At 34.0% G+C, this 27,316-nt stretch overlaps 1 protein-coding gene across 5 annotated transcripts in view; it reads left to right on the forward strand.

Annotated features, from left to right (window-relative positions):
- Spock3 (SPARC (osteonectin), cwcv and kazal like domains proteoglycan 3) overlaps positions 1-27,316 on the forward strand; it is a 436,085-nt gene that overhangs the window by 289,143 nt on the left and 119,626 nt on the right. For all 5 annotated transcript variants that reach the window (XM_052162253.1, XM_052162254.1, XM_052162255.1 and 2 more), the window contains one exon: positions 10,032-10,146. In XM_052162253.1, coding sequence (XP_052018213.1) covers positions 10,032-10,146 — 115 coding nt within the window. The remainder of the gene's footprint in view (positions 1-10,031; positions 10,147-27,316) is intronic.

Consider the following 27,316-nt stretch of genomic DNA (forward strand, 5'->3'; position numbering starts at 1 on the left):
GACAAAGTGACGACCAACAAGTTGGGAAAAGATCTTCACCAATCCTACTTCCGACAGAGGGCTAATATCCAATATATATAAAGAACTCAAGAAGTTAGACTCCAGAGAGCCAAATAACCCTATTAAAAATAGGGTACAGAGCTAAAAAAAAGAACTTTCACTTGAAGAATTTTGAATGGCTGAATAGAACCTTAAGAAATGTTCAACATCATTAGTCATTAGGGAAATGCAAATCAAACCAACCCTGAGATTTCACCTCACACCAGTCAGAATGGCTAAGATTAAAATCTCAGGAGACAGTAGGTGTTGGTGAGGATGTGGAGAAAGAGGAACACTCCTCCACTGCTGGTGTGATTGCAAGCTGTTATAGCCACTCTGGAAATCAGTCTGGGGGTTCCTCAGAAAACTGGGCCTGACACTTCCAGAGGACCCTGTTATACCACTCCTGGACATAGACCCAGAGGATTCCCTGGATGCAATAAGGACACATGCTCTACTATGTTCATTGCAGCCTTATTTATAATAGTCAGAAGCTGGAAAGAACCCACATGTCCCTCAATGGAGGAATGCATACAGAAAATGCGTTATATTTACACAATGTTATACTACTCAGCAATTAAAAACATTGAATTCATTAAATTCTTAGGCAAATGGTTGGAACTGGAAAATATCATCCTAAGTGAGGTAACCCAATCACAAAAGAACACACATGGAATGCAGTCACTGGTAAGTGGATATTAGCCTAGAAGCTCTGAATACCCAAGACACAATTAACATATCAAATGATTCCCCTGGTCCTGGAAAGGCTTGATGCAACAATGTAGGGAAGTACCAGGACAGAGAAGTGGGAGGGGGATTGAGAAAATGACAGAAGAAAGAAGGCTTATGGGACTTATGGGGAGTCTGGAACCAGGAAAGGGGAAATCATTTGGAATGTAAACAAAGAATGTAAAAAATAAAAAAAATTAAAGAGAGAAAGGAAGGAAGGAAGGAAGGAAAGAAGATAGGAAAAAAGTATGGTAGGAAAGAAAGAGAGAAAGAAGGAAGGAAGCAAAGAAACAATGGAAGAAAGAGGGATGTAGGTAGGTAGATAGATAGATAGATAGATAGGTAGATAGATAGAATAGACTCAAAGGGGGTGCAAGGAGATCATGTATCTGGGAGGAATTGAAAGAGTAGAAGGTGAATATGATCAAGACAAATTGTCTAAAGTTCTCTAACAATTAATAAAATATTAATAAAAAAGGAAGTAACAAAAGACTCTGAGCGTAGACATAAATATGTGCACAGCATCCTCCAGATCACTATCAAGACTTACCTGTACGGTAAGTCTTGCTATATCATTTACTCTCAAAAACCCCTACAGCCCAATTATGACATATTAATCTCAAATAATACAATGATGGTGTCAAAGTTATCCATCCAAATAGAATAGAAACATTATATGAAAATTGTTGTCAAAAGCTGGAGGATTACCTTTGCTAAACAGTAGCAGATTTCACACACACACACATACAGACACACACACACAAACATATACATATATGAATATATCATAGATAGATAGATAGATAGATAGATAGATAGATAGATAGGTAGGTAGATAGCACCTAATTTATTCTGTTATGTGCCCAAAGCCCAGATTTTCTTACTTGGTTATAAGAGACATGTGCTAAGAGTGTTAGCATCATAAATACTTTAGAGTACACTTTCTAAGAGATTATTCAAATGCATTCTCTATTAGATTATTATAGATGGAATAGAAGGCTTATGATGTACATCTCTGATCATTCTGCTATAGAGAATATTTGCTGACAAAAGTTACAGTATTATTGAAACTCAAAAGTCCCTACAGCCCAAGCCTGACATATTAATCTCAAATAAGACAATAATGGAGTCAAAGTCATACATCCAAATAGAATAGAAAGATTATATGAAAAATGTTGTCAACAGGTTTATTTCACTCTAGGAACCTCAGTTGTAGAAACCATGGAAAAGTTCCTTGATTATCTTTTATGCTAAATTTATATAAAGGACTAAATAGAATGTCTAAGCAAGAACACATGATCATACTCTCTCCAACACCCAAATGTTCTGAATTCTGTTTTAAGTGAGGTTATCAGAGAGATTTTTTCCAGGGTCAGAGACTAAGTTCTCCCTAGGAAGGATTCTATAAGCCTGTATTTATTGTTGTTAATTGACCTTCACTGAGTCTAAAAGCCAAAGCTGAAAGAGTACTGGTATTGAGTGATAGCAAAAGATTGATGTCCCAGTTTGGACCAAATTTGTACTCCCTAAACCTGCTATACCTCCATGGATTTGATGACATACAACCACTTTGATGTGGGCCATCTGCTTTGTAAAGTAGGGCACACAATAAACTCTTGAAATGTAAAAATAGGTTCTCCTAAATAAAGTTTTTGGCGAGAACAGAAAAAGTTTCCTAAAATAATGTATGTTCTTCTTTCAACAGGGTGTCACATATAGAGAATGATAATGCAGTGTCCACTATAAAAAAAATGATTGTAATATTCTTGATTCTATATTTCACTTCTGACTTGTGATATCACAGCTGTGATATTTCTGTCTTAATTGTATATCCCAGCTGGATGAATAGATTTAGTGTCTTTTCCCTTTGTCTTTCCACGGGAAACTCCAAGGTTCAGATCAGAGGAACAAGTAGTGGTGGTTTTCTATGGAAGGCTTACTTCCAGCTGAGAGTCAGCAACCCCGCGCATGTGTGCTCTCATTGTGTCCCTAGTGTTGTGGCTGGGTTTACTAGGGAAGTAGTCTAAGAAATATTGAAACAGAAAAGTGATTCCTGTTCTTTCTTATTTTTCAGGTTGTTCTTGTAGGATAACAAAATGCTATTGCTTCAGTAAGAAAAAAAGTTATTGAAATTGTTCTTGTTTACTGATAATTTTATCAATGATAAAACCACTTCATACCAGAATAATGAAAATCCTGCAGGAATTAAAATACATGGCATGCTGGGCGGTGGTGGCGCATGCCTGTAATCCCAGCACTTGGGAGGCAGAGGCAGGTGGATTTCTGAATTCGAGGCCAGCCTGGTCTACAGAGTAAGTTCCAGGACAGCCAGGGCTATACAGAGAAACCCTGTCTCGAAAAAAAAAAAAGATAAAAAAAAATAAAAAATAAATAAAATACATGGCTTTAGGTCCCCTTTCCTGGTTCATGCTCATTCCGTGTACTCTGTCTTTCTTCGTGTCCTTAGTTTTTAGCCTTCCTTGATCTCTTTTCTTTGTGTACTTAGATGGACATTTGTTTGAATACATTTGACCATTGGCTAGATTACACAGGTGAAAAAGAAACTAATCGTTTTATTTCTGAGATTGTATGAACTCACTTAATACCCATTTTAATTTTCCTGGAAATTTTAACGTAGATTTTTAAAAAACAAATAGTATTCCTACATGCACACTAAATTTACTTTAACAATTCATCTGTTCATTAACAACTTCTGGGATTCCAATTCTTTGCTATGATGGATAAAGAAGAAAGAAAATAAAAACAAACAAAGAGAAAAAAAAACATTTTTGGATCAGTTGCATAAGTTATTCAACTATGCTTTTTAAATGATTGCAAATTATACAATTCTTATTTATCTCAATAACCACATATTATTGCAGATACTGCCTGATCCAGCATGATGAACAGTATTGACTCAGTCAAAAAAGGCCAATGTCTATTGTAGATTTTACTGTTTCAACTAACTTGAATTATCTGTTTTCTATGAGTAGTTAATGTATTTGTAACTATATTTTTATTTGATGAAAGCCACTTTAGTGAATACTCAAGATAGGATCTAGAGAGTTTAATTTATCCTTTCATTATCTTTTGATATACTGATGCCCTCTAAGGGTTTGCAGTCTTGATCATGTTGGTGTATAAACTCAAAACATATTTGCTTGTGGGATCACATGGGTGTTTGTGTGCTAGGGTGGGAGGAGACAGATGTTCAGTTATTCATCCTAAATATGATTAGCATGGTTTCATGTCAATACGCAGCGGATGCCAAAAGCAGTTCACCAACCCCTTCGCCAAAAATATCTCCATCTGTTTCTAGACAATAGGAAAGAAAGTATTCCCATTAAGAACAACCACCCTAAGCCATCTGTTGTGCCTCTGTTGACATCGTCTTGAACAGGTGTATCTGCATCATGGAGTTAGATATGTTGCATACTGCAGATATGGCCAATAAGAGAATTAGAATTTATAATTCTTCGATCTCATAATGAAATAAAAGACTGAATGATTATTTGATAACTGTTGGGGGCCTAGTATCAGAAACCTTCCCTGGCCTATCTTTTTCTCATTTTTTTATAACTTCATTATTCCATGTATTTACACTCTATTTGGCAGCAAATCTGGGAGAGCATAACTATAATAAGGTAGACTAAAGTCTCATGCAATCGTCAAATTTTCAAAGCATCAAATAACTCTGAGTGTGAGGAAGTCACCTGGCTAAAGTATTCAATCACAACGACTAGCACACCTGGCAAGGAAATGTTTGTCCATAGAGCTAAATGAATAAGAACAACTGAAGTAAACTCACTTCTATCCACACTACACCTGGGGGGCCCATAAAGCCACATTCCAAGAACAATGTTATGTTTCAAAGAAACTGAGATCACAAGGTTCATGTCCTATATTTTGCTTTTCTTTTCCTTGTTTGGCTTTTGGATTATTTTTTTGAGTTTTCTCACATACACTCAAAGATTTCCTTATACACATCAATTACTGGACTATATTTCAACATTCAGCATCAGGTTTCTAATCAGAAATAAATCAATCATACCTTTCTCTACATTATTTGAATATGGATAATTATGGACTAATGAGCATGCCCTTTGTATGATATTTTGGTTCACTTATACCTTGATATACATTTCAGCTTTCTACTAATTAGGAAAATTGAAATAGTAAATTAGATATGAAGCCTGTGGACAAAGATGAAAACATTTGAAAGAGGGATTTATTTTAATATTCTAATATCCTTTAGTTAGACTGCATTTCCAGAAATTTGTTAAGGAAATGTCATCCACGTGGATCATATTAAGGTAAAACTGTTTCATTTGTGAAAAAATATTCTGTAAAGATACCATTTAATCCAATTATATAAAATTTGAAGAGAACATGTGTTGATATAATGGTGATTATGGTTAAAAAATTGCTAACATGATGTTTATATTAACATTTAAATAAAATTTCATAAATAATTTCTTAGAAATTATTTTATACTACCAATCAGCATAAAAATGAGTAACTTTCTCTAGAAACTCTAAAATTCACATTCATAATAAGCTTTTTATGAATTAAATTTAACAGCCTCATACATGTATACAATCATTCTGATTACTTTCATTCCTACACACTTTTATGCCTTGCAATATTATTAATACCATTCCCTGTTTTATTTTGTGACATACTGAACTTGAACTCAGGATGTTCTAGTGATCATCTGTTTGAAACTAGAAGAAAGGGCCCACACCATAGAAAATTATATCAGTAGCAAATATATTAATAAGGAAGCACAGAGTCCAATGAGCCCCTCCAGTATCCTGCCCTAGCTTTTTGGAGACCTTTTCAGGAAACGTCATCTACATTTAAAGACTGCTTTACACCCTGTAGATGGGACTTTGCATTTTTCTTCTTCTGTCTGCCTCTCACAATCTGCCCATTCCTCTTTCCACAATATACTTTGAGACTTAGATGGGGTATAATAAATGTCATTAAACAAACAATCTTTTCATTGTGCTGCTAATCCATTATTCACTACAATCACATGTCCCTTATATTCAAAACAAAACAAAACAAAACAAAACAAAACAAAACAAAACAAAATACTGCTGGCCTGGGGAGACACCATAGTCAGTACAGTGATGGCCTGGCGAGTGAAGGATTTGAACCTGACCTACAGAAGCAAAGACAAAATGCCAAGTGTGGTACAGCTTATCCCAGAAGTTAGAAGAGAAAGAAAAGAGAGTTTTGATAGCTTTGTGCATAGTCAGTCTAGCTCAAGTCTAGAAGGCAGAGATGGGGGCATTGGCAGTAGTGGTGGCCGCAGTTGTGATTGCTGGGGCAAAAGTAGCTCACTTTCTGTAATATTTACTTGTCTTAAACTCTTAGCTATTCAAAGGCTTAAATGCTGCTGGTTTCTGGTAATTAACAAGTAACTCTTGCTGTATAGCAGCAGGGAATTAGGTAAAGGTTTTATTGTTAGATTTTCTTTTTCTCTTTCCCGGAAGCCTCGCTTCAGTCCCCACCACCTGTCTTATCAAGTTTACAGTACTCATGCATACTTACATACACACACCTCTAATTACATATATTTGGTCGATGGAACGAAAGCCCCCATGAGCGTGTTGCTTAAAGCAAGTGCCAGTGCCAAAAGAACTCACTCATTTTATCTGAAAAATAAGCTCCAACCTTTATTGCACAGAGAAAGCAAAGGTTCCTATTTTTATTTCTGTTAGTAAAAAGGGCCTAAAGAAAAAGCTCCTATGTAAAATGTAGTGTCATAGTAAGCAAAGAGCCTGCCCTTCCACTCTGCTCTGCTTATCCTCTTATTCTCATAGTTCCTTCTTCTTGTCCTTTTCAGGATATATGATTACATGGTATTCTAAGCATCTTTTTTTCAAAAGTCATAATGGTAAAGCATAAATTCAAATAATAATATAAATAAGAATTTACAAAAGAAATGCATACATTTGTTTCCATAAAAACTGGTTATTTAATTAAACATTCATTATCTGTCACTAGTACCATAGGTTCATTAAAAGTTTAAAACAATTCTTATGTCATTAAGTTAGCCTGGTTTTGTCAATAGGCAAACATCTCCCTTGTTTCTGATTTGTATTGACATTTTATATAGAAAAACCTAGTCAATATTTTATCTTCTGTCCTTGCACCTACAATAAATTATTCCTTCCTAGTTTAATACCCCAGTTATCAGATAATGGTTCCACATCCAGTCCAGAAGGAATGATTCTCCTGATTGTAAATCTGTTCCAATTAGAAATTAGAATATTCAACCACCAAATCCAGGCAAAATGATGAGTCATCTCCAGAACATCACTTGTTAGTATTTGCCTTTCCTACATGGCTTCTGACTGTTGCACATTTTGTAAATTGTGTAATGAATTCGAACGTTCATATCACTAATTCCAAGGCATAATACAGGAATAAGTTGAAAGAAATTACAATAAAATATTAAATTAACTAATTTGGTTCTCATTAAAGCATTTGTAATTAAATTATTATTTATATTTTAGATTAGATGTTCAAATTTTATAGCATTTAAAATTTATTGTGATTTTTTTCATGACAAAATCTTTTCTACAATTATTAAAATGTTTAATTAATTTTGAAAGCTCTATTCTAATGAAGGAGCCATTTCTCAGTTGCAAACTTCTGCAAAACTATCCACAGTTTCTAGTCATTTGTTGGAGAAACAGTCTAGGATTCTGTTTGTCCCCTCAAGAGTTTTTCAATAAGAAAAATGAGGTGTTGCGAGAATGTGAGTGATATGATTAGTCACGGAATGTGTTTATTACTTCCTGATGTCAGCTGAATTAAATTATTTGCTGGTGCATTTCACATTGGAGCCAGAATGTCTACTCCATTTAATTTTAATGTAATTTGCTATATGTAAATTATGGGGGCAACTTCTAATGAAATCATGTTAAAACAGAATTAGAATACATAGTTCTCTATAGAAAGGTAATCATAAGCTCTTAAAAAATGGAGTAGAAATTTTTATTGTGACAAATATACACCTATAAAATACTATTTAAAGAAGGATTTTAGGACACCAGGGCTTAACATTTTATATTGTATCTCTTTTCTAGAGAAAATCAAGACAAGTCAACACAAAAGTACACTAAAGTATAAAATCACTTGTGTCATAATATTTTAATAATATTATTTTGGTTCCAGTTGTTTTCTGTTAACTACTGTGAAAAAATGCCTTTTCTTTTACTAACTCATGGATTGTGTAAAAGAAAAGAGTTTTGAAATTTTGGGGACAAATATTATTATCTTGGTCATTTCATTTTGGGCTTCTCATGAGAAAGTTTTGGAAAATAGCATTACATGCAATGTTGAGGGACTGATATTCAGAGATATATAATTCTCAATAGTTTTTGTACCTTGACTCTACTTTGGAACTTGAACGATGAAATTGCAAGTGTACTGTTGCTGTGTTACTAAGTTCTAAGCCTATGTCATAAAAAATTATCTGAAGAGAAGCCTGTTATTCTCTCTCTCTCTCTCTCTCTCTCTCTCTCTCTCTCTCTCTCTCTCTCTCTCACACACACACACACACACACACACATTAACTAAGGCAATTGAATTGATCTCTTGCTTAACAAGAACTCTTGTGGATTGGTTCAAATGCTTTTTGTGTTAATTCAACTCCCAAACTTATACATGGGAACTGGCATAACTGCCTGTAAGATGTTCAGGATCAGTTCCATTAGTTGACTTTTGCACCAGTGGCGGGGCAGGGAGACAAAGGTTGGACATTAGACTTCCCAGGCAAGGGAGCACACAAGAGGAAGAGTTACACTCTTGCCATGCCAGGAAAGGAATAGGATGCAAGAATCAGAGCTGAGGAACACTGGGAACCAGCCCTGTGAGAATTGGAGAAGAGTAGTTCCAGGGGCCACTACCCTGACTGGGTTACATCAGAGATGAAATATGGATTTTAGTAAGAAATAATTCAGGAATATCAGAGGGGAGAGAGTGTTATCTACCCATGGGAGGTTCCAAAGTGCACAGCCATTGAGCTGCTTCAGGAATATTAAAATGAACCAGGCATGCGTGAGCCTTTCGTTCTTGAATCTAGACCATTGGCAGTAGGCAGAAGTACATGTACACCCACTGAAGAGTTTAGAGAGGATAAACAATTACTGAATCTCAGTCTTATGTTAGAAGTTTTGTAAGGATCTCATATTGGTTAACATTGGAGAAGTAGAGAAACTCCACTTAAAAACTTTGTATATCGTTTTATATATGTATATGTATATGTGTATGTGTATATGTCTTTGTGCATGTATTCACAATATATGTACCTATATAAATGTAAGCATGTATATTGTGTATCATGTTGTAAATATGGGTACAAGATACATGTAATATTAATTTTGTATCTAAACATGAGCATTTGGTCTCTTCCTGTGTGTGGTTTGAAGTGTTATCTTTGTGGAAAATAAAAAGTATTCATAAAACTATTATTTTTGTCAACTTACACAGGCATATTTTTCAATGATTTTCTTAGTGTGTTTTGATATACCCACTTTAGTCATTGCAAGTCAATGACTAAAGACAACATCAAATTGTGCCCCAAACAGAATCAAAGAAGAGTGATGATTCATACGTGCTCAAATAACTGAAACAAAATGGGAATGTATCCAAAAGACAGCTTGGGAGATACACTGTTGATTTCTGTATCATTCTTTTGTTCTTTTGTAACTTTAATTTCTGTGACCAATTTATAGAAACGGTCTGGCCAGCAGTAGTGACTTAGGCCTTTAATCACAGCCTAAAGAGCCAGAAACAGCCTGGTCTCTGAGTTTGGTCCCAGCCTAGTCCACAAAGCCAGTTCCACATTTTCAGGTCTACACAGAGAAAGCCTATCTAGAAAAGAGTGAGAAAAAAGAAAGAGAAAAAATTAAAGATAAGAAAAGATAAAAGGGAGCAGGGAAGAAAAAAAGAACAGAAAGGAGAGAAGAATAAAGAAAAGAAATCATCTGACAATTTCTTGTCTGTTGTAATTCTCTGTCACTGATCACCAATATGACCCCCTAAGTAACTACAGTACTGCTTTATCCATACAGCAATTAAATATACAGAGTGTGTAGGATGTCCCCTAGCACTATCAATATAAATGAAATCATGTGGAAATTACTTGTACACATAATATGCCTATGCATACTTTGATCTTCTATTGATATAATTAAATCTACATGTATTTGAGTTAATATTTTGTTTCTTTTTTATTTACACAGTGCAAATTAGACTATCAGGCATGTGTCTTAGAAAAACAGATCTCTGTCAAGTGTGAAGGACGTTGCCCGTGTCCCTCCGATAAGTCCATGAGCACCAGCAGAAATGTTAAAAGAGGTAAGTGTCAGAAAGTTTATGGTTCTATGTTCATCTACGCTCCCAGGATATTTTGTAATAAATAGTAATGAATGGAACATGAAAGAGTTTGCTTTTATACCTATGAGGAGCTTATTCTCCTCAGTAATACAGAGAAACTTTCTTCATGACTTTCTTGCCTGCTATCAAAATAGAAACTTACAGAACTGTTTACTTATTGTTTGCTTACCAAATAAAAAGTCACTAATGTAACTGTTTCTAAAATTGAGTAGGTATAAAATGTGTAAATTTAGTCTGATAATTTATAGACCTAGGAATTGGTCCTTAAATATTTGACCCTTCATAAAATAGATTGAATATTGTTTTGATAAGTGAGATGTTTACTCAATATGTAGTGTTTGTATGTATGTATATGAATTTCATAAATAAAAGACTTCAGTAACTTGATATTTAGGATCATATATACTTTGTCTTTTCTTAGATTACTTATTACAATTTTCGTAGTTGTGTGTATATGTGCATACATGTGTGTGTGTGTGTATGTGTTGTACGTGTATGTGTGTGTGAATGTGTGTAGTTGCTATTATACTTCCTAAAATGTCTACAGAGCACCAAAAGTAACATTTGAGTTAATTAAAGCTGTCCAATAGTTTTAATTTGAGAATTATCATGGATGCCCCATGGCAGGGAAATCTTTGTTACTGATCTTTTCCTGAAATGTTATGAATACCGGCTATAAAGATAGGAAAAATATGATTTCATATTAAATTTCCTTAATACAAACTATTGTTTGAACATGGTATACTAGATTTCTGTATTACAACAAAATGCCAAAACTTTACCATTTATAATTAACAAAGGTTAATTTGGACCATGGCTCTGTACACTTAGTTCATAATTTTTGGTTTCATATTACTGAATAGAAATCTGGGAAAGCTAAAAGAGTGTTCATCTTAGAGTAGCCAAAATGCTGAGAAAAAGGGTGAGAGAGATTCCCAAATCATTTTCAAGAATGTATCCCCAAAGACCTAATTTCTTTCACTAGATTTCAGATATTTAATGTGAAAGTTTCACCACCTAGGCATGTAAGACTTGGAAGACTTAGTATTCAATTCACGAATCTTTAAGGGATAGTCAAAATGTAAGACACAACACTTATTATAGATATTAACCAGTGTTTCAGTCTTATAATGAACATGTTATCCTATCATCTAAACCTCAGTGATATCACTTATTTACATGTCAGTCAGTGAAGTCATAATTCCAGTAAACATTTTAAATAAAAATTGTGATGAAATTGGCCATCAATTAAAACACTGAATCGCCAATATGGTTCTAAAGAAAAGTAATCAATTTTAAAAATGGGCAGTGAAAACCCGGTATTCAGACATATGCACAGTGATGAACTTGTCCAAGGGGCTGAGATGTTTTCTAGTAGTGACCCTGTGCTTTAAACATTTTTTTTTGTCTCACACTAGAATAGATTAGCTTTTATGGTTGGTTACTTTTATATCATTTTTTCTATCTTTCCATTCAATTTCTTCAACACTCTCTAAATAACTTTTGGCACACTGAGTATATCAATTATCTCCACAACATCTAAAGCTAATTATAGTTTTCTTTCAACTGAAATTTTGATATCTGTTCCTTCCTCACTTTGTGCCCAAGTGAATGTATTTCTACAATTGAATTGAAGACTTTTGACTGATAATCACTTCAAGCATAACATCAACCCAATATTCAATATCTCAAATTCTACTTATAGACCATTAATAGCTTTTGAAATGTCCTCTCGGTTAGAGTTTTCACCTAAATTGCATCAACCCTTAAACAAGATCTCTGTTCAGTAATATTTCCCAAATTCAGACATAATTTCAAATGAGGAAATATGTTTTTAGGATATCAATATATCATGTCATCTCATAACTGTGATAGAATATCAATATATATTAAATTAGGAGAGTAACACATTATAATATAGAGTCCAGATAATAAAAACTAATTGTTTTGTGTCACTTGCATTTTCATTATATTATTTATAATAATATGTCAAAAGAGAACTTTTCATAAAGTTCTAGCATCAGGGGATAAAGATAATTTGTGTTCAATTGTGCATCAAAAGAGAGGTAAGAGGATTTTAAACTAATTCTGCTCTGACAGATTGTCAGGGCAAAGTAAAAACAAGATTTTGCCAACTACTGTGGAAAAGCAGTACAGAAAATTTTGAATGTCATTTCTCCACAGTGCCAAAGGCCAAGAGACACGGGAAATGTAAAACTCAGTTCAGTATCATTTTCAATCTTCCACCTGTCATTTATAGTAGAAGCATGTCTCAGGGCTACTGTGCAATGCAGGAAATTCTTTTTAATGTCATCTCTGTTATAGAAGTGGTGAGAAAGAAACTACATTCTATAAAATAGTTCTTCAATCTTTCTCATCCTCTCTCTGAGGTCAAATTGATATCACTGTAAGTTTTCAGTTTATTAATTGCAGAATGAACCTTTTAAATTTGCGTGAACTACATCCAAGCAAATAATATAGTTTTATAAAGTAGAGGAAATTTTTACCATTATTTTCCAGATGTACTCCATGTTTGAAAAACATAAATTGTTCCCAACATTTAAATTTAAATATCTTAAATAAAGAATTACAAATAAGTTATAGTTTTATTATCCTGGATTTTGATTTTAGTCTAGAGGGTATAAACAAATTCTTCAATGAATAACTTCAAAATAAAAATCATGTATTTTATAGTTCTTTCAGCTTTCCCTTCATTTAAATACATCATTTAATGTCAATTAGTCACAAGATGTAATATTTGACAGATATAGCCACTTTATTAAAAGAATGATGATGTTTCTTTTTTATTTTTCTTTTTTCTTTTTATTAAACTAATAAAATTTATTGTAAACTATACAACTCAGTATTGACATTTTTAACTCATCAAAATAATTTATAATAGTTAACTGCCTTAAATGCATGATATCTTCTGAAACTAAAAGTAATATGAACTCAAACAATTTTTAAAATCTATTTGGAACATTAAATATGATAGAAGTAGAAAAAATCTCTTATGAATTCCTCTATGAAAGGAAATTTTAAAAAGTTCCTGATTAGACAGAAACCATCCCATCTTCAAGGAAGGATACTCAGCTTAACTTCAGCTTTATAGAATGAACTGGGTAGTGTTACTTCTGTTTCTATTTTGTGGAATAGTTTGAAAAAGATTGGTATAGGTCATCTTTGAAGGTCTGATGGAATTCTGCACTGAATCTGGTCCTGGACTTTTTTCTTTTTTTTTTTTTTGAGGGGGGCATAGTTTTAATGACTGCTTGTATTTCTTTAAGGGTTATGGGATTGTTTAGATGGTTTATCTCATGATTTAACTTTGATATTTGGTATCTAGAAAATTGTCTATTTAATCCAGATTTTCCAGTTTTATTGAGTATAGACTTTTGTAATAGGATCTGATATTTTTTGAATTTCCTCAGTTTCTTTTGTTTTAGTTCCATTTTCTGATTTTGTTAATTTGGATACTATTTTTGTTCCCTCAGGTTAGTCCAGCTAAGGGTTTATCTATTTTGTTGATTAACTCAAAGAACCAGCTCCTAGTATGGTTGAGTCTTTGTAACGTTCTTTTTGTTTCTAATTGATTGATTTCACCCCCTTGAGCTTGATGATTTCCTGCTGTCTACTCCTCTTGTCTGTATTGGCTTCTTTTTGTTCTAGAGATTTCAAGTGTGCTGTTAATCTGGTAGTGTATGCTCCCTCAAGATTCTTTTTGGAGGCCCTCAGCTGAGTGTTCCTCTTAGCACTGCTTTCATTGTGTGTCCCATAAATTTGGCCATGTTGTGCCTTTATTTTCATTAAATTCTAAGTCTTTAATTTTTTTCCTTAACAAAGTTATCAAGTTATCATTGAGTAGTGCACTGTTCAGCTTCCATATGTATGCAGGCTTTCTGTTGTTTTTGTTTTGTTTTGTTTTGAAGACCAGCCTTAGTACATGGTGATCATATAGGATGCATGGTTATTTCAATATTCTTGTATCTGTTGAAGTCTATTTTGTGACTGATTGTATGGTCAATTTTAGAGAAGATACCATGAGGTGCTGTAAAAAAAAAAGTGTATTCTTTCATTTTAGCATGAATGTTCTATAGATATCTGTTAAATCCATTTGGTCCATAATTTCTGTTAGTTTTGATGTATCTCCATTGAGTTTGTGTTTCCAAGATCTGTCCATTAATGAGAGTGGAGTGTTGACGTCTTCCACTGTTATTGTCTGAGGTACAATGTGTGCTTTTGAGCTTTAGTAGAGTTTCTTTTATGAATGTGGGTTCCCTTGCATTTAGAGCATAGATGTTCAGAATTGAAAGTTCTTTTTGGTAGATTTTTTTCTTTGATGAGTATGAAGTGTCGTTCCTCATTCTTTTTAACAACTTTTGGTTGAAAATTGTGTTAAATTAATATTATAATGACTATTCCAGCTTGTTTCTTGGGACCATTTGCTTGCGAAACTTGTTTTCCAGCCCCTTACTCTGAGGTAATGTTTGTTTTTGACAGTGAGGTGCATTTCCTGTGTGCAGCAAAATGATGGGTCCTGTTTATGTATCTAGTCTGTTAGTCTTTTTCTTTTTATTGGGATATTGAGTCCATTGATGTTCAGAGATATTAAGGAATAGTGATTGTTACTTCCTGTTATTTTTGATGTTATTTTTATGTTTGTGCAGCTATCTTCTTTTGTGTGTGTTGAAAGAAGATTAATTTCTTGAAGTTTCTAGGGTGTAGTTTTCCTCCTTTGGTTGGTGTTTTTCATGTTATCCTTTGTAAGGCTTGATTTATGGAAAAATAGTGTGTAAGTACTTCTTTGTTTCATGGAATATCCTGGTTTCTCTATCTATGTTAATTGAGAGTTTTGCTGGGCATAGTAAGCTCGGCTGGCATTTGTGTTCTCTTAGAGTCTGTATAACATCTGCCAAGGACCTGCTAGCTTTCCTTGTCCCTGGTGAGAAGTCTGGGGTAATTCTGATAGGTCTGCCTTTATATGTTACTTCACCTCTTTCCCTTACTGCTTTTAATATTCTTGTTTTGTTTTGTTTTATGCATTTGGTGTTTTGACGATTATTCTTTTCTAGTCCAATCTATGCCTCTTGTATGTTTATGGGCATCTCTTTCTTTAGGTTAAGGATGTTTCCTTCTATAATTTTGTTGAAGATGTTTACTGACCCTTTAAATTGGGAATCTTCACTCTCTTTTGAACCTATTATCCTTAGGTTTGGTCTTCTCATTGTGTCCTGTATTTCCTGGGTGTTTTGGATTAGGAACTTTTTGCATTTTGCATTTTCTTTGACTGTTGTGTCATTGTTTTCTATGGTATCTTCTGTATCTGAGGGTCTCTCTTCTATTTCTTACATTCTGTTGGCAATGCTTGCTTGCATCTATGTCTCCTAATCTCTTTCCTAGGTTTTCTATCTTCAGGATTGCCTCTGTTTCTGACTCCCTTATTGTTTCTATTTCTAGTTTTAGATCCTGAATGGTTTCATTCAATTCCTTCACCTGTTTGGTTGTTTTCCTATAATTCTTTAAGGGATTTTTATGTTTCCTATTTAAGGGCTTCTATCTGTTTACCTGTGTTCTCCTGTATTTCTTAAGGGTGTTATTCATGTCCTTCTTTAAGTTCTCTTTCATCCTCATTAGATGTGATTTTAAATCAGAGTCTTATTTTTCTGGTGTGTTGGGTTATTCAGGGCTCACTGTGGTAGACAACAGGGTTCTAATGATGCCAAGTAGCCTTGATTTCTGTTGCTTATGTTCTTGCCCTTGCTTCTCACCATCTGGTTATGTCTGGTGTTAGCTGGCCTTGCTCTCTTTGTCTTGTCCTTCCTGCAAGCCTGTGTGTCAGAACTCATTGGAGACCTGTCCTCTCCCAGAGGAATTTTGGAATGGAGAGCTGTGGCACAGGGTCAACTCCAGGGTGTAGATGGAAACCAGAAGAACCCTGTCCAAGGCTGTCTTTGGTCCTGTAACCTGAGGGCTCTGGAAACATCCCTATGGGTAGAAGTGATGATTTTACCTGTGCTCACAGGCTTGTCAGCACTCCTGGGAGACCTGCTCTCTCCTGGTGGTATTGTGTAAGGAGTGCTGTGGCACAGGATTAGCTCTGGGCACAGATGGAAACCGGAAGCCTTTTCCAGTGTTTTTTCTATAGAGTACCCAGTGGTTTTCCAGTTATTTAAGACTTGTTCAAGTTTTGAAATAAACCTTTCCCACTCTAGGGCTCTGGTAAAGTCTGTAATCTCAAACACTTTGAACTCAGGCTCACTATTAGCCATCATCTTGAGGAATGGAATGTCAGGGAATGATGACATTTCAACTGATTATAAACTGATTATTTTATACCTAAGAAAATATGAGATTTACTGTGAACATGAACTATAAATATGTCATTTTCATAACTTTTGTACATATAAAATATAATTGTCTGTTTTATGTCTGTAAGAGACATACAGAATCAATGACCAAGAACATAAAGAAAGATGTATATAAATTTACTTATAACTTTCAGATGTTACCTTAGGTATATATTTAATTGTAATAGTTCATAAACAGAGAAATATATATATATATCTTTTCATCAAAAGGTCCCTTTTATTATTCATTTTTTCCTTTAGGTTCAGGACATTGACTTTTTCAATCCTAACTGGAACATGAACAGTGCCTCATGATTAATGTAATGTATTTCTGGATTTCAGAAGCTTCTGTTTCCTCTTCTGTCCTTGCTTCATCTTCTGCTCTTGGGATTATGGCCTCTGAGTGTTTGCATTTGGTATTGTATCAGCTATTGTTGTCTACCATCATTGTAGCAACCATATCCGGGTGCTAAGGGAACATGTGAGGAAGGAACAATGCCTTATTTTGCCCTGTTGTCTTGGTCAATCAATGGTCCTGATTTGGTTTTTCACATTTATCTCTCCTGTAGTTGCAGGGACATGTGGAAGGTTTCTTTTTGTCTTGCTTTGTTTTTGTCCTTGTTCTTTCTACTTCATTCACTAACACTCTATCTACTGTGAATAAAAGCCTTCATTTATCTTTAATTTGGCTTCTAAGACAAAGTGTTAGTAGTGAGTTCCCAGCTCCTCAGGAATCACATACAAACATACACGAAGAATGTCTTTTACACCATAGAATTGAAACCTAAAGTCATGGAAAACACATTTACAGCATAGATTACCTAGCAAGTATCCAAATGTCTTTAGTTTTTACCCACAAGTACTAGAATATAATGATATTTAATGGCAAAAGATGGTGCAGTATAAGAAATAAGAATGGAGAAAGGAGGAGATGACTCAACAGTTAAAAGTGCTTGCTCCTCTTCCATAGGACCAGATTTTAGCTCCCAGCACCCAAGTCTAATATTTTGAACTCTAATGTTAAGGTAACCAATATCCTCTATTTGCATCCCTGTAAATAACACACATGTTACATCCACTTATATGGACATCACACACACATAAAGATAAAGAAATACACATGTTATGAAAAAAAGATTAGAAGCAAAAAGAAACCTATGGGCCTTTGATTTTAAATTCACACTTCAATGGTCTCAGAGTTACTATCTTCAGACTAGAGTATCTAATTTTGATGTGTTTCACACTGATTAAATTACCATAGTGAAATATCAGCAATTTAAATGTTGTACAATGGATGACACTGTCCCATCATGATTACTATTGATCTGTGGCAATTAAGTACTGCTACCCAAGGTCCCAACCAAGAATTATTAAGTTGAGCCCAACAGAGCTGTGTCCACTAGCAGAATGGCAAAATCATGACTTTCTGAATGATTTATGAAATACCCACTCAGTTTCTTCTTACTAAATATTTATTTAATTTATATTTTATAGAGTACATTCTCTAAAATATTATCTAAAAATATGAAACTCCTCATTAAAAGTACACATGAGTAAACTTAGAAAAATTATGCCTCATAGAATAGGAAGTAGGATAATGGTGATCCTATATATGGCCTGGGTCAGAGACCATTCAATTTGTTTTTGGTAAGTGCTTATCCAGGATTTATAGGGAATTAATGGAATATAACCATTGTTTTGCATTTGTCTTATATTATTGATGGAATGGAACTGTACTGGTATGGCTTGGCAGTTTCAGCAACTTTGTCTTATTTCTGACTTATGAGTGGATAAAAGGGTGAATAACATTATAAGTAGATTACTATCTCCCAGAGGAACCTGATTTTTCTAAGATGTATTTTCTGATCTACACTTGAATATTTTGAGTGTTCCTCTGAGGATATCTGAATGTCAGCCCTAAGAAATGTACTGAAGATGATATTCAGCATAATATTTAATTCACATTTTTTTATTTCTAGAATGTGTACCTTTAGCAGTTATAGAAACCACAAAGCAATAATAGCAAAAACACAAAATATCACAATTATATGATAATAAAATCATTTCATTTCTCTTTTTAAACACAAAATTGAAAAGAAAATGAAGTTTTAATTCCACAAAACATTGTTTCAAATAATGTTATTTAATCCTTTATTCCACAAATAATTATACCATATACACAGAACATATATAGCATATTCAAAATGCAAATATATACAAATCTATAGAGAGAGATATAGAAAGAAACTTTATGTTAAGTGAAAATAGTTTTGCATTCTCTTTCTCTCTCTCTCTCTCTGTGTGTCTTCTCACAACATTTATCCACACACATATATCATATTTATATTTAAATATATATGTGTATTGAATGAAAGAGAGCAAAAATATTTTCACTTAACAATTAGTCATTTTCTAATGAAGATTGTTGACATCACTACTAAAAGTACTTTAGCACTTTTATAACTTAACTTATGCATCCAATATTCTATTTTATACCATTCCTTAAAAATAAACATCTTTGTTTTTGTTTATGTTTACATAAAAGATTCTACATAGCTATAGTCCATAGAGATATATAGAATATGTAATTATATATATGACTATATATATTTTATAGCATTTAATTTTTTTTTATTCGATATAATTTATTTACATTTCAAATGATTTCCCCTTTTCTAGCCCCCCCACTCCCCGAAAGTCCCACAAACCCCCTTCTCTTCCCCTGTCCTCCCACCCACCCCTTCCCACTTCCCCGTTCTGGTTTTGCTGAATACTGTTTCACTGAGTCTTTCCAGAACCAGGGGCCACTCCTCCTTTCTTCTTGTACCTCATTTGATGTGTGGATTATGTTTTGGGTATTCCAGTTTTCTAGGTTAATATCCACTTATTAGTGAGTGCATACCATGATTAGCATTTAATTTTTAATTAATAAAACTATTAAGCAATCAGTTTCTGTAATTATTTAAGCATTTTAGTGTACTTCATTATTTAGTAATGTCTTTATCTGTTAGCCACATACCATTACTTACATATAAACATCTTTGTTTTTGTTTATGTTTACATATAACATTCTATATAGCTATAGTCCATAGAGATATATAGAAAATATAGTTATATATATGGCTATATATATTACATCATTTAATTTTTAATTAATATAACTCTTAAGCAAGCAGTTTCTGTAATTATTTAAGCATTTTAGTGTACTTCATTATTTAGTAATTTCTTTACCTGTTAGCCATATAACTTTCCAATAATTATGCCATTTTTCTTGCAAAATACTCATGAGATGTTAAAATGTATCTTTTATAAACTATTAAAGTAATTATTCTATAACAGTGAAGGAATTTAAACCTAGCCACTCAGAAATCCTTTATAATGTAGTAAATCAAAATGTTCTGCTACATTTATAGATTAAAAACCAATTCCCCTTTTGTCTTTTTTGTCTCTCTTCTCTGACATTTTACCATCAATTTCAGAGACTTAAAAAATAAGGACAGTGGACTTCTTCTTTGCTGTATAGGAGACATTACTGCATAATAATTATTAGTTCATGGTTACCATACTGTTCTTCATCTAGAATGTCAGAGGACAAAGAATTTGAAATGAGTGTAGGTCATATTGTTTCAAAGAACAAAATTTAATTTGCTAACGTATTTTCTATGAATTGCATTCAAATTCTACTGCTCCTTGTTGAGAACCAAGGATCTCCTTCATTGTGCTTTGTTGTATGAGTTCTCCTGGAACACTAGAAAATGTTTGTTCACCCAAGATGGAGCACTGACCACTGAGCAAGGGAACTTTTATGCACATCTACCTTGGAGAAGCAATTGGTTTCTTCAGATGACTTATAGAAATTTTGATGACTCCACCCACTATATCACTGACTAGCCCATTCCACCATAAGTGAAGAAAAAAGTTGTATCCCTGAAATCTGTGCACATTAAGTGGTTTTATTTTGTGTGGACAAAGGAACTGTACCACATTATTGGAATGGGATTCTAATATATGTTAAGATCATAGAAATGGCTTCTGCTTTTTGAAGTAGCACTTTGACATTTCACTGGTTCTGATAGCTGATTCCTGCTATCATCTCCTCCATAAAAAAAATCTACTTAAACAACCCCACATGCCCTCAATTCCTAACAGCTCAATAAGACAAGTGCAAGTGAGAACTGAATTGTTGATTGTTATACATATTGTAAAGTTCAGGATTGTGTGTAATGAACATACTCTAATAGAGAACTAAGTTTTAAGTACTAAGACTTTACATGGTAAAAGAAATGAGATAATACCCAGGCTTGGTATTAGTGTAATACAATGTACACAGTACAGGGTTAATTAATAAACATTGTAAGACTGACTTGTCTCAACGTCCTAGAAAATCTTTAGTGTCTTTTTCCCAGTATAATAACTATAGCATGGTCATAAAAAATAAGACAATGGTTATTTTAGAGTCATCATTTGGAATGGAAATACAATTGTATAATAATGTTGAAGATAATTAATGTCTATTAACTTAGACTTAAAGTACACTACTTTTTGACAGAATGCAAGAAAAAGTCAATAAAGAGGTAGAAAGAACCAGAATTCCTGCAGTTTCAGTCTAAGGTCATTCACCACTGTTGTTTCTGGCCTTATCATAATAAGCAGAATGTTTCTACATTGTATAGCTTTGTACTTGAGAAATATAATTAAGTAATCTGAAAATAAAATCCCACATTAAAGTTTTGTATATCACAAGCAAAATATCTAAGCATTTCTTATAAGTTGAATAATATCCTTTCACTATTAAATAATTTTTGTATGTCTAACATCTAGCTATAAAAATATGCAAAAAAGTAGTTCTAATTGTAAATATTGGTACTACTGATACTTTTGGTATCATATAAGAATTAAATATAAGAAGACATATTGAAGGTCAATATGAAGATAACTTTTAAGAGAAATATTCTAGGGACTAGAAAAATGTTTACATGTTAAAAGCATTAACTATTCCTTCAGATTATTAACCTGACTCCCCCTGATTTTCAGGACTCCATAGGAAAACACTCATAAGTTGTGCTTACACAAACACACACACACACACACACACACACACACACACATACCTATAAATAAATATAAGTAAATCCTGGGCATATACCCAGAAGATTCCCCAGCATGTAATAAGGATACATGTTCCACTATGTTCATAGCAGCCTTTATAATTGCCAGAAGCTGGAAAGAACCCAGATATCCCTCAACAGAAGAGTGGATGCAAAAATGTGGTATATATATATACAATGGAGTACTATTCAGCCATTAGAAACAATGAATTCATGAAATTCTTAGGCAAATAGATGGAGCTGGAGAACATCATACTAAGTGAGGTAACCCAGACTCAAAAAATGAATCATGGTATGCACTCACTAATAAGTGGGTGTTAACCTAGAAAACTGGAATACCCAAAACATAATCCACACATCAAATGAGGTACAAGAAGAAAGGAGGAGTGGCCCTTTGTTCTGAAAATACTCAGTGAAGCAGTATAGGGCAAAACCAGAACAGGGAAGTGGGAAGGGTTGGGTGGGAAAACATGGGGAGGGATGGGGGCTGATGGGACTTTTGGGGAGTGGGGGTCCAGAAAAGGGGAAATCATTTGAAATGTAAATAAAAATATATCGAATAAAAACCAGCAAAAATAAAATAAAATAAAAGAGAAACATTATATTTCACTACTGTGTTCACCAGATTTATGTGCTGGAAAACTGTAAAAAATAAAGTAAGCATTATCAGTAAATTTTTTGACTTGATGTTTATTATTAGTATGATTTAACGATATCAAATAGTTGTTACAGAAGAAAGTCACATGTGAAAACTTGGAATTCTTGTACTATAAAATAATTAATCTAACATACGGCCCCATTTAATTTATAGCTAGACTGATTTTTTTTCTTGTGATGTTATATCACTAATGTCTGAGCCAATGAAATTTTAATGTTTTATTTTTTTTATATACTTACTCTGCTATGTCAAATTTAATTGGTAGGGTTTTTGACATCTTATTTAGTAAAGTTATATCTCTTCCATCTTTAAGAGTTCTAATTTGGTTATTCTCAAGTACCCAAAGACATTAAGCTGTATCAAATGCATTGGGGTAGAAAGTATTTCCCTCCAGCTACTTCTAAATTTAATCTCAATGCTCATTTCTTGGATTCTGTTTCTGCTTGTGTGGGAAACTTATCCAATTCTAACCTGCTTGCTACATGAACTCTTGAACATATACATAGATTGGGGGTTGAACTTGTTTGAGATGAGAAGAACCAAGGTACAAACATAATCTGATCTAGCCAAATATCTATTGAAAGAAAAGTCAATACTCAAGTTAGCTAAGAAACAAAATATCACAATCTCTAGAAATAAATGAGACAAAATGTTGTTTGAGAATTATAAAAGTTAAGCCAGAAATCTCACAGGTGTGGAAATAAGCAATTATTGTATGGAAATCAAAGGAAGAATGGTGTGAGAATTCCATGACAAGCCCACTCAGGGACATGCTACAGGAGTGTGCAGTTGTATTCTTGCATGGGCCTCTCTGGATGTTTTAGTTACAGTAAGAGTTCCTGCTGCAAAGAAAAAGGTTCCATCAGAAAAAGAAGCATTCCGTGAAAATATTGAGTTCAGGAGCCAATTTTGCTAGTGAGGATTACCCCATATTCCAGGGAAAAAGTCCCTTCCACCACCACACACACCCAAACACATTACCACGGGAAAGTATTTGACGTTATTAAATTTAAAAAGAAACTTACTGTGAAAGATGATCTTTACATACTGCACAATGTATTGAAATGTATCCTTTTGTCAACAGAAGTGCCTGAGCTAGAATTTTAAAAAGAAATTCAATAAAATGGGATTTGCTTTAAATGAAGTCTATCTCACTGAAAATGGCCTTAGTGTTTCCAGTAGAAGGCTCTCCAAAAAGAACAGAGCTGGGCTGATTGCCTGACTGCCCTCATTTAAAGTACCTGACTGAAGGTCTTCAGGGTGTGAAAGTTACCTTCAAGTCCCTTTCTTATGGAATCAAATGATTTTCTCAGTCAGCTTTCAATAACTGAACTATATGGAACAGATTGACTCCAACTGAAGGCATTGCTTACCACATTCATGATATAGAAAGATCTGATTTTTTTAAAAAATAGTTCCTGATGAACAATGAAACAGGATGAACTCAACTGGTTTTCTTTCTCAGGGCAAGAAATATTGATATTTTCCAATCAAGAAAAGGGAATCTATTATTGACATATTCATCCAGGACCTATAGTGCCACAGAGAAAATAACATGTCAGTCAACAAACTGTAGCAAAACTGCTTATAAGAGAATCAATATAAACAATGAAATCTGTCTACTCTGTATATATGAAGGTGTGACTACATATGACTATGTGTGTGTGGATACATCCTGAGTGAATATCTCTTCACTCTACCACTCTTTCATTGCTACAATGTAGGGGAATTAGAGTTTTATTAAGCTGCCTTATTCTTAAATGAGCTCTATAGTTACTAACTATACTAAAAGTTTTCATTCATAATATTTTATAATGAAAAATTCTAAGACAAGTGTTTCCCAACTTATAATGAGTAAATCCTTCCAATTTATAACATTTTGCTTAATTCTGTGTCTGTATATTCCAAAGCTCATATCATTGGAATTAAGTACTAAAAAAATTGAATCTATACAATTTTAGACTAATCTTATCTTGATGGCAAGTAATTGCTCCCACAGAATAGAGTAACCATGTAAATATTCATTGGAAATAATACTAATAATTTTCTTTCAGCTGGTATTCCCACCTCTGTTTCCCCTCACCCCCAGTGTATTTGTTTGTCTGTGTGCTGACCTACTGAATAAATTACCCTATATCCAACAAATGACCTGGAAAATATATACAAACATACAGACAGACACACATACATGTGAATACATACAGTGTTCATATATTTTAAATGTAGTTACAATGTCAAGAAATCAATACCAGGCATGAGGTGAATAAAGTTGTGTGTTTTATTTAGTTTCTTTACTATATTTTTCTAATTACATAATGACCTTGTTTTCTATTTTTTAAAATTTCAATTCACTCTTTTAAATTTAAGTAAATAAACAATTACCTGTTTTATATATAAGCACATACATTTTACTTTATATTAACTACATAAAAGCAGTTATATATATATACATATATATATACATATATATATGTATAAGTTAAAACTGCCATTATATGATTATACACTGATATTGTTGGCAGATACAGTTTTAATAAAAATCACACATTTTTTATATTATCTAAGAATTCTCCAGCAAAACATACATGTGTAATAATATTTAAGGAAAAACAAATAAACAAATAAAAACCAACCAACCAAGCAAACAAAAAAAATAGCAGCACATTAAGGTGCAGACCAATTTAGATGTCATTTCAGAAGTCAGGATGGGATAGCTGAAGACCTTTTTACAGCTCATAAAGATAGCTCAGCACTCATAGTCTAATGCCTAGTAAACTATACATAAACTTATATTTACATATAAGTTGAGTCATTTACTCGGAGTTCCCTTTTAATTATCCTATGAATCAGCATTTCCAGACTCCAACCCGTCAATTCTTACAAAGAAACAAAAAGCACAGCTTGTTGATGTGGTTGTTGCTTTTTTTTAAATTCGATATATTTTTTATTTACATTTCAAATGATTTCCCCTTTTCTAGACCCCCACCCCCCAAAGTCCCATCAGCCCCCTTCCCTCCCCCTGTTTTCCCAGCCAACCCTTCCCACTTCCATGTTCTGGTTTTGCCCTATACTGTTTCACTGAGTCTTTCCAGAACAAGGGGCCACTCCTCCGTTCTTCTTGTACCTCATTTGATGTGTGGATTATATTTTGGGTATTCCAGTTTTCTAGGTTAACACCCACTTATTAGTGAATGCATACCATGATTCATCTTTTGAGTCTGGGTTACCTCACTTAGTATGATGTTCTCCAGCTCCATCCATTTGCCTAAGAATTTCATGAATTCATTATTTCTAATGGCTGAATAGTACTCCATTGTGTAGATATACCACATTTTTTGCATCCACTCTTCTGTTGAGGGATGTCTGGGTTCTTTCCAGCTTCTGGCAATTATAAATAGGGCTGCTATGAACATAGTGGAACAAGTATCCTTATTACATGCTGGCAAAACTTCTGGGTATATGTCCAGTAGTGGTATAGCAGGATCTTCTGGAAGTGAGGTGCCCATTTTTCGGAGGAACCGCCAGACTAATTTCCAGAGTGGTTGTACCAATTTGCAACCCCACCAGCAGTGGAGGAGTGTTCCTCTTTCTCCACATCCTCACCAACATCTGCTATCTCCTGAATTTTTAATCTTAGCCATTCTGACTGGTGTAAGGTGAAATCTCAGGGTTGTTTTGACTTGCATTTCCCTAATGACTAATGAAGTTGAGCATTTTTTAAGATGCTTCTCTGCCATCCAAAGTTCTACAGGTGAAAATTCTTTGTTTAACTCTGTACTCCATTTTTTAATAGGGTTATTTGGTTTTCTGGAGTCTAACTTCTTGAGTTCTTTATATATATTGGATATTAGCCCTCTATCTGATGTAGGGTTGGTGAAAATCTTTTCCCAATTTGTTGCTTGCCAATTTGCCCTTTTGATGGTGTCCTTTGCCTTACAGAAACTTTGTAATTTTATGAGGGTCCATTTGTCAATTCTTGATCTTAGAGCATATGCTATTGGTGTTCTGTTCAGGAACTTTCCCCCTGTACCGATGTCCTCAAGGGTCTTCCCCAGTTTCTTTTCTATTAGCTTTCGAGTGTCTGGCTTTATGTGGAGGTCCTTGATCCATTTGGATTTGAGCTTAGTACAAGGAGACAAGGACGGATCAATTCCCATTCTTCTGCATGCTGACCTCCAGTTGAACCAGCACCATTTGTTGAAAAGGCTATTTTTTTTCCATTGGATGTTTTCAGCCCCTTTGTCGAGGATCAAGTGGCCATAGGTGTGTGGGTTCATTTCTGGATCCTGCTCCATTGATCCTCCTGCCTGTCACTGTACCATGCAGTTTTTAACACTATTGCTCTGCAGTATTGCTTGAGGTCAGGGATATTGATACCCCCAGAATTTCTTTTATTGTTGAGAATAGTTTTAGCTATCCTGGGTTTTTTGTTATTCCAGATGAATTTGAGGATTGCTGTTTCTAACTCTGTGAAGAATTGAGTTGGGATTTTTATGGGTATTGTGTTGAATCTGTATATTGCTTTTGGCAAAATGGCCATTTTAACTATATTAATCCTGCCGATCCATGAGCATGGGAGGTTTTTCCATTTTTTGAGATCTTCTTCCTTTTCCTTCTTCATAGTCTTGAAGTTCTTGTCATACAGATCTTTCACATGCTTGGTAAGAGTCACCAAAAGGTACTTTATACTGTTTGTGGCTATTGTGAAGGAGGTCATTTCCCTAATTTCTTTTCAGCCTGCTTATCCTTTGAGTATAGGAAGGCTACTGATTTGCTTGAGTTGCTGTTTTAACATTGCAAATGAATTCAGTGATCTGCCTCTAAGGAAAGGTAAAGAGATTACCATTCCTACCTCGCCTAAATCCAAACTAGCTCTGTCCCAGGTTCACCTTGAACTCAGGAATCCGCATGCCTTTATATCTTTCTGACAAGCTAGCTCACAGTTCACCTGCCTCTGTCCTGTTAGATTGTGAAGCCTCTCATATAATTCACATTGCATCCTTATATTTTTTCATAGT

The sequence above is a fragment of the Apodemus sylvaticus genome, chromosome 18 (genome assembly GCF_947179515.1).
Source record: "Apodemus sylvaticus chromosome 18, mApoSyl1.1, whole genome shotgun sequence".
Classification (NCBI taxonomy): Eukaryota; Metazoa; Chordata; class Mammalia; order Rodentia; family Muridae; genus Apodemus; species Apodemus sylvaticus.